Source organism: Gymnoscopelus microlampas (assembly GCF_963454915.1).
Source record: "Gymnoscopelus microlampas genome assembly, chromosome: 19".
NCBI lineage: Eukaryota > Metazoa > Chordata > Actinopteri > Myctophiformes > Myctophidae > Gymnoscopelus > Gymnoscopelus microlampas.
Genome location: NC_139956.1, coordinates 16,461,889 through 16,474,343, shown reverse-complemented (window position 1 = coordinate 16,474,343; position 12,455 = coordinate 16,461,889). Strand labels below are relative to the sequence as shown.

The 12,455-nt window shown below is 39.7% G+C and overlaps 1 protein-coding gene across 1 annotated transcript; it reads left to right on the top strand.

Moving 5' to 3' along the window:
* The first annotated feature begins 429 nt into the window (after window positions 1-429).
* Window positions 430-5,811, top strand: anapc10 (anaphase promoting complex subunit 10). The gene is made up of 6 exons (XM_084043585.1): window positions 430-573; window positions 2,086-2,203; window positions 2,436-2,526; window positions 3,109-3,229; window positions 3,708-3,761; window positions 4,273-5,811. The coding sequence occupies exons 2-6, from the start codon at window positions 2,089-2,091 to the stop codon at window positions 4,447-4,449; spliced, it is 558 nt and encodes a 185-aa protein (XP_083899711.1). The 5' UTR covers window positions 430-573; window positions 2,086-2,088; the 3' UTR covers window positions 4,450-5,811.
* Window positions 5,812-12,455: the final 6,644 nt, after the last annotated feature.

The following is a 12,455-nucleotide window of genomic DNA, read 5'->3' as shown; positions in this document are numbered from 1 at the left end:
TTTTCTTTTTGTCTTTTACATCTTTAATGAAAATATAAGAAATACATACAAACAAAGAACAACACCAGAGCCAGGGGGAATCTTCTAAGAAAACTTAAAACTTATATAAAAGGAAAAATACAAGTAGTCAAATTAAAATACTCAAAACAAATAATAATCTTTCTGAGTTAAAAATAGTTTTAATTAATTTTTGGCTTCATACAAAAAAAGAAGACAAAAGGCTTATAATAGCAATTTAAGGATTTATTTATATGAAATTTAGCTAAAATAATTACCAAATTGATTATGTATTACGTTTATTATTATGGTAGATGAACAAACTATAGAGTATAAAAACATATCGGAAGAAACCAACCATTTTTTTCCGAGTAATGACGCAATAAAGCCTGCGACTGGCGGTGACGTCACCAAACAGCGACCGAACTTGACTTGAAGAAGTGGGAGATTCGAAGGAGGAGAAGAAGCGACGAAAACAAACAAAAGAGGAACGTTTTAAATACATTTTCGGGGTTAAATAACGCGACATTCGAGCCGCTGAACTGACACGTTGGAGACATATTGGCAGGTTAACATGTAAGTACCGTTGTGTGTGTGGAAATAACGCTTTAAACCAGTGGTTTTCAACCCTTTTCATGTCAAGGACCCCCAAATTGACTCTTATTAGCCTGCGGACCCCCATTTGAAAAGATATACCAGGGACCCCTATAAGAGAAGACTTTTACGGCTCTAGCAGTGATTCTCAAACATTTTAATTTCAAGGACCCCCAGTTTGACATGCATTAGGCTTCGGATTCGGACCCCCATTTAATGGCTTTTCTGTCTCTGGGACCACAATATATATCGTAAAATCAATGTTAATTTAACTCAGAGTGTACAAATGGAACCAAGTGGACCCGTTAGGGTCCATTTGGTTCCATTTGTACACTCTCAGAGTTACAGACACGAAACACACATAATACCCTTATGATAAGGGTCCATTTGGTTCCTAAATATCTATCATTTAACTGGGGACCCCCTGGAACACCCTCAAGGACCTGGTGGTCCCCGGACCACTGGTTGAGAACCACGGCTTTAAACCACCATTCGTGTATGACAATAATTAACGTGTGGAATGTTGTGCTAAATAAATGAGTCCCAACACTATTCAATGCTTGCGGTTATTTTTGCCTATTGAAGATTTGTCCTATCACATTAAACAAAAGAAAAGCGGTCAGTCATAGAGTCATGGAATTGGATAGGTCACCTCACCAGTGGTGCTAGCCGCAAGCAACTCTTAGATCCTATTTTTAATATCTGGAATCTAGAGTTGCAATACCAACCCTTGACGGCCATTCATCCAAACATAAAAGTTGTATAAAACAACGTTAAACTCACTAACATTACAGCTGTACGGAAAGCTTGATTTATCCTCTTTCTATCTGCAAGTTTTTGTTACATAAAAATCCACCGTAGAGTAGACATGTTTTGAGATACTTTCTGTCAATACATTTCGTGCAGGTGATTATTTTTCTTAGTGTCAGAGTAGTTTGGGAACGCTCGTTTTCAATAACGCAACGTCCTGCTGCCTCCTGCTTTATGTGCAATTTCAAAACCGGTGGTATGCAGGACCACTGAGTGATTTCCAACAAGCGCTTCCAAACTGGAACACATACAAAAATAATCAGCTGTAGGGAATTTATTGACAGAAAGTAGCTCAACATGTCTACGGTGGATTTTTATTAAACACAAAATTGGCATAGAAAGAGGATAATTCAAGCTTTCCGTACAGCTGCAATGTTGGTGAGTTTAACGTTGTTTAATACAATCAGATCTGACTTTTCTGTTTGGATGTATGGGCTGTCAAGGGTTGGTATTGCAACTCTAGATTCCAGATATGAAAAATAGGATCTAAGAGTTGCTTGCGGCTACAGTGTTGCTGTAACACCTGCCAGGCACGTTCAACAACAAGGCAGTTCAATGTGCTTTACACAAAACATTACGCAAAGTAAAGGCACAATATATAAAGGACATTTTAAGTTGTGTAGTTGTGTTAACGATGCGTTGGTGTTGTTGAGCTCTGCTGACAAGTGAACTGTGGCTATTTAGAGGATGGCCACGCCAAGTAAGACCCCCCCGGGGGCGGACCCCAAACAACTGGAGCGAACTGGTACCGTCCGGGAGATCGGCTCCCAGGCTGTGTGGTCCCTGTCGTCGTGTAAACCAGGTGAGATTGATTGACAGAATGACAGCTCCACTGGCAAAATACAGTATGTTTTACAATGTTATTGATTTGGTTATCATTCAACATGTTGACTGCCTCTGATGAGCAAAGTCTCTCTCTCTTTCTGTCTGTATCTTTCGCTCTCCCTGTCTCCTGTCTGGCTCTCCCCCTGTCCCCAATCTCGGTCTATCTGTCTGTCTCCCATCTCTCTCTGCTCCCTCCCCCCCTCTCTCAGGTTTTGGAGTGGACCAGTTGAGGGATGATAACTTGGAGACCTACTGGCAGTCTGATGGCTCTCAACCTCATCTGGTTAATATACAGTTCAGGTACACACTCAGCACACACACGCACATTTGACATTAACATTTTACCACAGTTCAGGGAAAAGTGACTCAAAGCGTAATCAGCGAGCAGAAGTAATCGTTGGAACAATCCATCTAAAATATTGTCGCTGTTGTCGGCAGAAATCTCCATATTTCATATTTTTATGGTTTTTCATAAATTAATGCTATTGGTCATTCTTTAACCACTTAAGGCTTATTTAATGCCTGGTCGTACGACTGAATTTCCTCTGCGGGATCAATAAAGGTCTATCTATGACAGTGTCGCGGTCCCGCAAAAGTAGCAATAACGAACCAATCTACCTCATTGCATCGTGAGCGTGGTCCTTATATCCATAGATAAGGTTGCCGACAGCAACGCTATATGGGTGAAACGATTAATCCTCTGCAGAAAATTCATCAAATTAAAATGTTTGATCATTTTGGTCCAAATTCATCACACAGAATAGTCGAATAATCACAAAAACAATTTAGCGATATTGAAAATAATCGTTAGTTGCAGCCCTATTAACATAACGGATGGCAGAGATGATGATAATGATGATGATAGTGTTTGTTATTCTCCAGGAGGAAGACCACAGTGAAGATGTTGTGCATTTATGCTGATTATAAGTCAGATGAGAGCTACACTCCCAGTAAAATCTCTGTCCGAGTCGGAAACAACTTCCACAACCTGCAAGAAATCACAGTAACCATGCTATCTTCTGTTATTTCTATCATCATCAACAGTATCCATAATAAAACATTACATACTGTAACATATTCTAAGCTGTAACATGTGTTTTTTTTCCTATGGCAAGTTATGGAGTGCCCATTTTTGTCATGTGTATGTGGGAGGTTTTACTACAAATGCATTACTTGTTAAAGCACTTTAAAATAAGGCAGATACGGCAACGCCTCACTTTTCCATACACTTGCACAGCAACATCCCTGTTTGTACAGGCAGCCGCAGGGACTACTTTTTTTTAGAAATAGTTTTTGTAGTGACATTTTATTTGGAGTGTGTTTATGATTTTCATGTTGCTATATTTTGTAACCGTTTTATAAGAAGAAATCATTTAAAATCATGGTAAGCATGGCCTTGCATGGCTTATTGTTTCATTAACCTCTGTTCCCATCATCCCCTTCTCATCCTCTCTTCTATTCATTTCTCCTCTCCTCCACAGCAGTTGGAAATGGTGGAACCCAGTGGATGGATCCACATCTCCTTACTAGACAATGTAAATATTACGTTTTGTACAGTATATCTGTTCTGTGTGTTCTCATATATGTACAGTATGCTACATACAAAAATGTATTGTTGCTGTCAGGCAGTAATCATGTATCTCCATATTTCAACTTTTTTTTATGTTTTGTTTGGTAAAAGAATGCCCTACTTCGTTGTACAAGAGTATCACTCAAGATAATAAAAAATAGCCAATCTACAAGCTCACGCTCTGCTATTTAAACTTTTTGTTTCATTTGGAAAGTGAAAGTGGTTAAGTCTGTCTTTTTTATAAATATTGAACCAGTGAAGTATTAACAAGAGCTTATGACTAAATAATAACTACATTGGATCCATTGGAACACAGGACTGAGGTTCTTCTTTTCCCATCACCTGAAAAGTAACGGTTTAGGTCAGGACATACAAGTTTCCACCCGACAGCGACAATGTTATCTGTATTCATTGATGTCGCCTCACTTTGTGTGTGTGTGTGTGTGTGTGTGTGTGTGTGTGTGTGTCCCTTTCAGGCGAACAGCCCTATCCGTACGTTCATGATCCAGATAGCCGTTCTGGCCAACCACCAGAACGGCAGAGACACTCACATGCGACAGATCAAAGTCTACACGCCCGTAGAAGAGAGTTCCATTGGAAAATACCCACGATGCACCACGGTGGACTTCATGATGTACCGAACCATCAGATGATTCATAGACATTTCTTCACCTGTAAACGCCTGTACACCTTTTACCTACAAGCCTTCATCTGGACGAGTCTTAAAGTCTGGGAACTGCACAAATTGTGGTTGTTTGTAGCAATGAATTGAGAGCGACTGGGAAAAAGTTGGAACTCTGTGGTTGTACTCATAGATATATATACATGTTTGATTGATTGAATACTTTATTATCAGGTTTGTTAACAGTACAGGTAGTACAGTCAAAGGTTATGCTAAAAGGATAACACAAAAAGACCCATGGGGCTTGTTTCCATTGTGGTCCATTGTACTCCATTCATCAGTAATACTCAATTCATCAGTAGTGTAGACACCACATTGGCTGCTGCTTTTCATTCAATGTGTCAATCCGGACGCCATATTGGCAGGGGCAAGCTGTGCCTCCTAATACATGCATGACCCATGTATGTCTAGTGAAGCAGGAGGCCTCTCCTCAATTAAATCATCATAGCTCGCTAAACAGGCTTTGAAGCCGATATAGGATACTTGGTACCCATTTAGACCTGTTGCACCTATACGTTATTATACCTTCAAGTCGGGAACGTCTCTGTTATTTTAGTTGCCATTATAGCAACATCATTCTTTTTCCATTTTTTGAATAAAAAAGTTATGTTTTTCAGAAAACATTTAGAAGGTGTTTTTAGAATCAGCCTCAGGTCCAAATGGTTTAAATAAATGTGGGTTTTTCATTTCAAAACACCTTATCTTATGTAGATAGCAATGATTATAAAACAGAAAAATAGTTTTGGTCTCATGTACTTGTAAGTCATATTTCTTGCAGTGGAGTTATTGAAATTTGCCCTTGTCAATATGTTGGCGATATTGACGTACGATCCGGTGGCCAATGTGGCGTCTACATACATTACGGTGATTCAAACCACTGCAAATCTGGTTTGTTTGCAAAATTCATAAACTAATAATCAACTGCATGAAATAAACAAATCAAACAAGGTCTATGTAAATAGCTCAACTAATAAACTAATATGAGTGGTTTCTCCAAATTCAACACAAAATGCCACTTTTAATTACTATTGCAGTGTCAGAATTATTCAGACCCTTCATGGCAAGTGTCCTTAAAAACTTTGTAGAGCACCCTTTGACGGAAGCATTTGAAAATTGTGGGAGGCTCGAGAGACTAGGTTGTACTGGGAAAGTTCTGCTGAGCTGACACCTGCCCCCAGCTGCAGGCTTCTTCTACTGGTGGCCACAACTTTGTGAGTATTGTGATGGAATTAGAGAAACTGATAGAGACTGTACGTCTAACACTGTTGCTGACTGTTCTGAACACATCTGTTTTACTTGTTTTCCTGGTTTGAATAAAATCAGTTTTTATTTTCTTAAAGGGACCGCTGCTTTTGATAACTTATGAGATGCGGTGTGGAGAGCCACAACACAAAGCCAACATTAGCAATTGTCTATTTCAGTGGTTCTCAAACATTTTAATTTCAAGAGCCCCCAGATTGGTGTGCAATAGGGCCACGGACCTCCAAAGCTCTGAGAGTGTACAAATAAACCCTGTATGGTCCATTTGGTTCCATTTGTACAGTGTCAGGGTTTCAGAACTGCAAGGATCCATTTGGTTCCTAAATATCAACAATTAAGCTGGGGACCCCCTGGAATCCCGACAACACCTTGAGAGCTCATTGATAATTAAAACAATGCAGCTGTGTCTCATTAATGAATGACGTATATAATACAAATGATTACAATACAATTGCATTACTAAGAGTATCAAACATTACAGATCCCACAACCACAAACCCATGCTTTTCATTACAAGAAACAGTTAAACATGAATTCCTCATTTAACCCCTTTGAGTCCATATGTCTGCTTTTGATATCCTCTAGTCATTTGTTTTTATGGCTCGTGGGGATTTGTTTAATCCCTGCTACATGCCTTTCCTTTTGGGAAAGGCATTTAACAAATATATATAATTATAATTTTTAAACCACATCCCTACCTGGCTTCCCTATTTTAGGGAAATTTGTGAAATGTGAGCCTGTAGATGGGCCATTTTCACTATTTGTCATAAAAATAAGTATATAGGGCTTAATTGGTCAATAAAATGTCCCGCCTTCTGTTTCTTTTTCATTTTTTTTTACAAATCAAACCCTGGTAACATGTAAGTACCTTAACTTGAACCCTAAGCCAAATCCTTACTCTAATCCTAATAAGAATAGTGCCTATAACCGTAATACTGGAACTACATGGTCACTCAGTATTCTGTCATGGTGCATGACAGAGTACCTCAGAGGCATATTTTTAGATATAGTTGCAACACTGGAGATAGATAGTGGAGGAGCCAATACCAACAGTATGGTTGATTGATTGATGGATTCTTTTCAGTGGGTACTGGGTAGGAAAGAGCTGCATCATTCTAGATATATACTGTAGCTGACCCATGTCTGGATGGTGTGGATATTCTGGAGTTTGTAGAGTTGGAGATATGAGTGCGAGAACTGGTTGTGTGTACCAACGTGTATGATATTATGATACCAGTCTGACCTCTGCCCTTAAGCTGGCCTGATCTGTTTGTTACAGCTTACACAAACATCAAATATTTATACATATTGTTTCTTATAATTTCCTTTTTTCTTCTTGACTCAAGGCCCGAGAGAGAGAGAGAGAGAGAGAGACAGACAGACAGAGAAAGAGTGACAAAAAGGGAGAGAGCGAGAGAGATGCATAGGTTGTATTCAAATGTGACAAGCACATTCGCTTTGTGATTGACCTGTTCAAGCTCTTTCAGTTGTAAACCGTTTTTCTTTGCCGTTTTTCTTTCTTTGCCCTATACAGAAATTCCACAGCTATCATGATTTCTTTGTAAAAATACAAGTCAAGTATTATTGTTAATGGATAAAATACATATTTTAATGGAAAAAGGATGTTTCGGCCAAGAGAGCTTCAAGAGGTTGAACCTGAAGCTGATGAAGTCTCTGCTGCACTCGAAATGATTCAGTCCCCACTCCCCACTGCAAATCAGGTTTATCGGCAAAATTCACAAACTGTCAACTGTTGGGGGAAAATAATACCTTTTTATTGCTCACGGTTCCTTGTGCACAGTCAGAGCTATAGATGAAGGCAGCATTCTCTGTCAGTGCCCCACCAGAGATGTTCTATTGGCATTCAAGTCAGGACAGTGACCAGCCACTCTAGCATTTTATGTTAGTGTCATTACATTTGTTGTGTTTTGACATGTTTGTTCTCCATATTGACAATTTGTTCTTTGATCTGTGTGCCCATGTGCCAGACTTTAACAGATATAAGCCACATTTGATATATGTTAAATGAATAAATAACCCTCTGGTATGAAGGATTCTCTGACCGGAATAATTTCCATAGTGCTTCCTCATTTTATCCGGACAAGGCCACTTGGCCTTTTGTGTTGTCCATGTTTTGAGGGAACAAAGGCCAAATGCCAGGGTAGCAAGGTCATCGAATAAAACAATGATATCAGGTCCACAGAAATAACTTAAGGGTTAGGGCCTTGTCAACAAAAGACAATGGTGTCTGAAAACTGAATTGATAGGAAAGAGGAAGAGGAGAAAATAGTTAAATCAGCTGGGGCATTAAGGCCTCTTTGGTGGCATATCATTTTTTGAAGGGCATAAGGCCAAACTGAGGGGCAACGGCGGCCATGGCCTTCATGGCCTCCGCGAAATTCCTGCCCTTGTATCAACCCATGCAGCATTAAAGGGTAAACTTGAATAAGTTGTTGTTTTTTATAACCCCCCCACCCTACCCTCTTCTGTCAGAGGCTAAAATTGCATATAGAGAGCTTTATTGATCCCTGTGGGGAACTTGAAAATGAGTTCAAATTCAGGACAGATCATTTACAGGATAAACAAATGAAATAGGAAGGGATGAAACAAAAACAAAAACATAGCAGAGATTGAATCTGATAAATAGGTTGTCTGCAAAAAACAAACAAACAAACAAAGCAAACTTGTCTTACAGCATAGGCATAGGGCAATGACCAAACCAATGATGCCATTAGCCAGGACCAATAGACATCAACAGCCAATAGACTGCTCCACCCTTTGGACTATAGGCTGCTGTTAAACTAAACTAAACTAACACACACACACACACACACACACACACACACACACACACACACACACACACACACACACACACACACACACACACACACACACACACACACTATCTATTCGTCTGACATTTGTAGCTGCTACAAAAGCTACAACAGCTACAAAGCTACAAAAAAGTTGAGCTGCTTTCAACTTCAGCTACAAAGATACAAAGCTACAAGTACAGTGTGTATCTTTGTATCTTTTGTATCTTGCCAGTGTGAACGCAGCATTACAGGTCTTTAACTCCAAGAAAGTACAAATGGTACCTTCTTGGAGTTACAAGTGGAACCATTAGGTTCCATTTGTATGCTCTCAGAGTTATGGTGGATCTGCGGCGATAAAGAAAAAATAAATATTAACATTATTACGGGGACAGAGCTCTGCTCTGTACACGTATTGTTATTGGCAGTATTCTGTCACTTCTTCTTCTTCTTCTGCCACTTTTCGCAGTTCTGGCTGAACCGCGCTGTCGCTTTTTACGAAACTCGGCCATATGGTAGATGGTCATGAAAAACGATCAAAAAATAATTCTCACAATCTTTCGTCCAAAGGTGGCGCTATAGCACTCAATTGAAAATGCCAACTTTGACCAGGTACAACTCATGCCCTGTTTGACCTACAGCCATGAAACTTGGATACACATATGCGTCTCCTCATGCTGAATAACTTTCACCCTCTGACTTTTGACCTCTGACCTTTAGATCTCCCACCATTTTGAATTATATGAAAAACAGTCATTGGCTCCTAACTTCTGCATTTTTTCACTTATGGAAAATCCGTTGGAAATTTTTGTAGGCAGTGGTCCAAGGTTCAAGTGCTAAACGTTTCGTGCAGATTGCTCAAAAATCCCAGGAGGAGATAGATTTTAACTATTACAGTTTAAAGAAAATTATTCATCTGTGCCTAAAACATACATGCAGACTCACATTTCTTTGAAACTTTGCAGAAATGTACAGGGTCATTCCAAATATCACTGAAACCAATCTTACTCCAATTGGCCAAAAGGGGGCGCTATAGCAATTTTTTGAAAAGGCAGACTTTAAACAGGCATAAGTCATGCCTCGTTTGGCCGAAAGTCGTGAAACTTGCTTACACATGTGCCTTGACTCATGAGGAACACACGTATCGATTTGACCATTAAGCTCCGCCCTTAGATTTTCCGCAATTTTGAGCAGTTTGAAAAATACTTGTTTTTGCCAGTTCTGGCTTAACCATGCATACGCTTTTTACGAAACTCGGCCATATGGTAGATGCTCATGAAAAACTACCAAGAAATAATTCTCACACTCATTCGTCAAAGGGTGGCGCTATAGCACTCAATTGAAAGTGCCAACTTTGAACAGGTACAACTCATGCCCTGTTTGACCTACAACCATGAAACTTCGATACACACATGCGTCTCTTCATGCCCGACAACTTTCGTGGTCTGACTTTTGACCTCTGACCTTTAGATCTCCCACCATTTTGAATTATATGAAAAACAGTCATTGGCTCCTAACTTCTGCATTTTTTCACTTATGGAAAATCCGTTGGAAATTTTTGTAGGCAGAGGTCCAAAGTTCAAGTGGTAAACGTTTCGTGCTGAAAAATCCCAGGAGGAGATAGATTTTAACTATTACAGTTTTATGAAAATTATTCATCTGTGCCTAAAACATACATGCAGACTCACATTTCTTTGAAACTTTGCAGAAATGTACAGGGTCATTCCAAATATCACTGAAACCAATCTTACTCCAATTGGCCAAAAGGGGGCGCTATAGCAATTTTTTGAAAATGCAGACTTTAAACAGGCATAAGTCATGCCTCGTTTGGCCGAAAGTCGTGAAACTTGCTTACACATGTGCCTTGACTCATGAGGAACACACGTATCGATTTGACCATTAAGCTCCGCCCTTAGATTGTCCGCAATTTTGAGCAGTTTGAAAAACACTTAAACCCAGGATTTTTCAGCTATTTGCGTGAAACTGTATCATCTGTGTGATCTCCTTTTTCACAGTTACTTGTCTGTTGGGCCAATGGCGTCTCCCTTAAATGAATGCCTCACAATCTCAAGGTCGCCAGTTCAAGCCTCACTTGATGTAGACTTAAGTTAAGTTGAATTGCAAACAACATGACTGTATCAATGAATACATGTGCAAATGGTAAAGATAACCTGAAATGCTTATTTGAGAGTACGTTTTTTACGTATGACATACTTCATTCTGAAAATAGCTGATCTACAATCTCACAACTTTTCATGGTTTGTGAGCTTGTAGATCGGCTACTTTCATTAGTTTTGGTTCTGAGGAGATGTACAATTTCTTCATTGGTAAATGGCTTGTGAACGAGTGATCTTAGTGTTAGTGAAACAGGGGCTTGGTTCATGAAAGAAGGCAAGAGTTTATGATCTTCAACAGACAATATCAGCCTGGACAAAGCTATAGCACTATAGGTAGTGTTGCAGCCTATTAGTCTGAAGGTTGAGAGTTCGAATCCTGTTAATGGCAGTAGGTTGAGATGTCCAATCAAACCATTATGTTTCCATCTCTCTCTCTCATCAATCTATTGTTTCCATGTCACTCTCTCTCTCTTCAACTATTCCGTTTCCATGTGTCTCTCTCTCTCTCTATTCACTGGCCCCGTATTATCGCTGCTTGCAGCTATATTATTATAATTAAAATCGTAGCGTTTTTCCTTTTATGTGGGGGCCCAATTGCAATATCCTCACGGCCCCCCAGTGGGCCCTGGCCCGCAGGTTGAGAATCACTGGCCTGGAACTGAAAGCCATATGTAAAATAGATCAGTGGTTCTCAACCTTTTCAGGCGGTGACCCCCCAAAATAATCATATTTGAAATGGGGACCTCCCACCCTGACAATCACTGGAATGTAGGAGTTGAGGCATTACATTTTGTCGGGTCCACAGATAAATATTGTGAAAATAGCTGATCTACAGCCGATCTTTCTTTTGTATTTCACAATTTGGCCAATGTATGACCAGTTTTTATAGTATAGTTTGTTGATTACTTTTGATGCAGTTATGGTCTTTTTTTCTTGAGGTATTAAAAAGGTCTTAAAATCCTTAAATTGTCACATTGTCCCGAAGCACAGGTTGAGAACCACTGAAATAGATGACTGCCTCAGCAGTGCATTACTGCAACTGTGGGGGGGGGGTTTATAAAGCATTTTCCCATGCATGAGTGTCAGTTTGGAAAAATAAATGAATCAGAAAAATAATATCATTTAAAATACATTTCCTTTCAGAAATTGACTGTTTTTTTATACCACAGCATGTGAACGGTTCAACTTCATAGCAACTACTATAGGCTAATTGACAATACACAGTATGATATAATAATACAAATTAAGATTAAGATGAATTAAGATGAAAAATACATATCAGGCTATATAGGCTAGAGATGCGGTTTTCCCCCCCAGGGGTCCTTGAGGCAGTTGAGGGGGTTCCAGGGGGTCCCCAGCTATGAGTCAATATAGCATCAAAATCAGTTTAACCACATTATATATTTTTTTGAAAATCACAAAAGAATCTCAACAGACATCTTGTTTTAGGGGTACAAAATATTTTCAAATGAGGATCCACAGACAAATTCTTATTCATTTGGGGGTCCTTTCCTTGACATAGATTATCATTTGACCCCCCCTCTCCCGTCCATGCCAGCCCCCTGGGTGCCTGTGTGTGTGTGTGTGTGTGTGTGTGTGTGTGTGTGTGTGTGTGTGTGTGTGTGTGTGTGTGTGTGTGTGTGTGTGTGTGTGTGTGTGTGTGTGTGTGTGTGTGTGTGTGTATGTGTGTGTGCGCGCGCGCGCTCAGCAGCTGTCGTCATTTCCCCAACAAGGAAACCATATTCGCGCTAAACTAGTTGGACGCCACGGACTAGAGAGAGAAA

Coding starts and splice junctions, on each gene's coding strand:
- anapc10 (XM_084043585.1), top strand. CDS start 2,089: ATGGCCACGCCAAGTAAGACCCCCCCGGGGGCGGACCCCAAACAACTG. Junction 2,527..3,108: donor CTGGTTAATATACAGTTCAG/GTACACACTCAG, acceptor GTTATTCTCCAG/GAGGAAGACCACAGTGAAGA. Junction 3,230..3,707: donor ACAACCTGCAAGAAATCACA/GTAACCATGCTA, acceptor TCTCCTCCACAG/CAGTTGGAAATGGTGGAACC.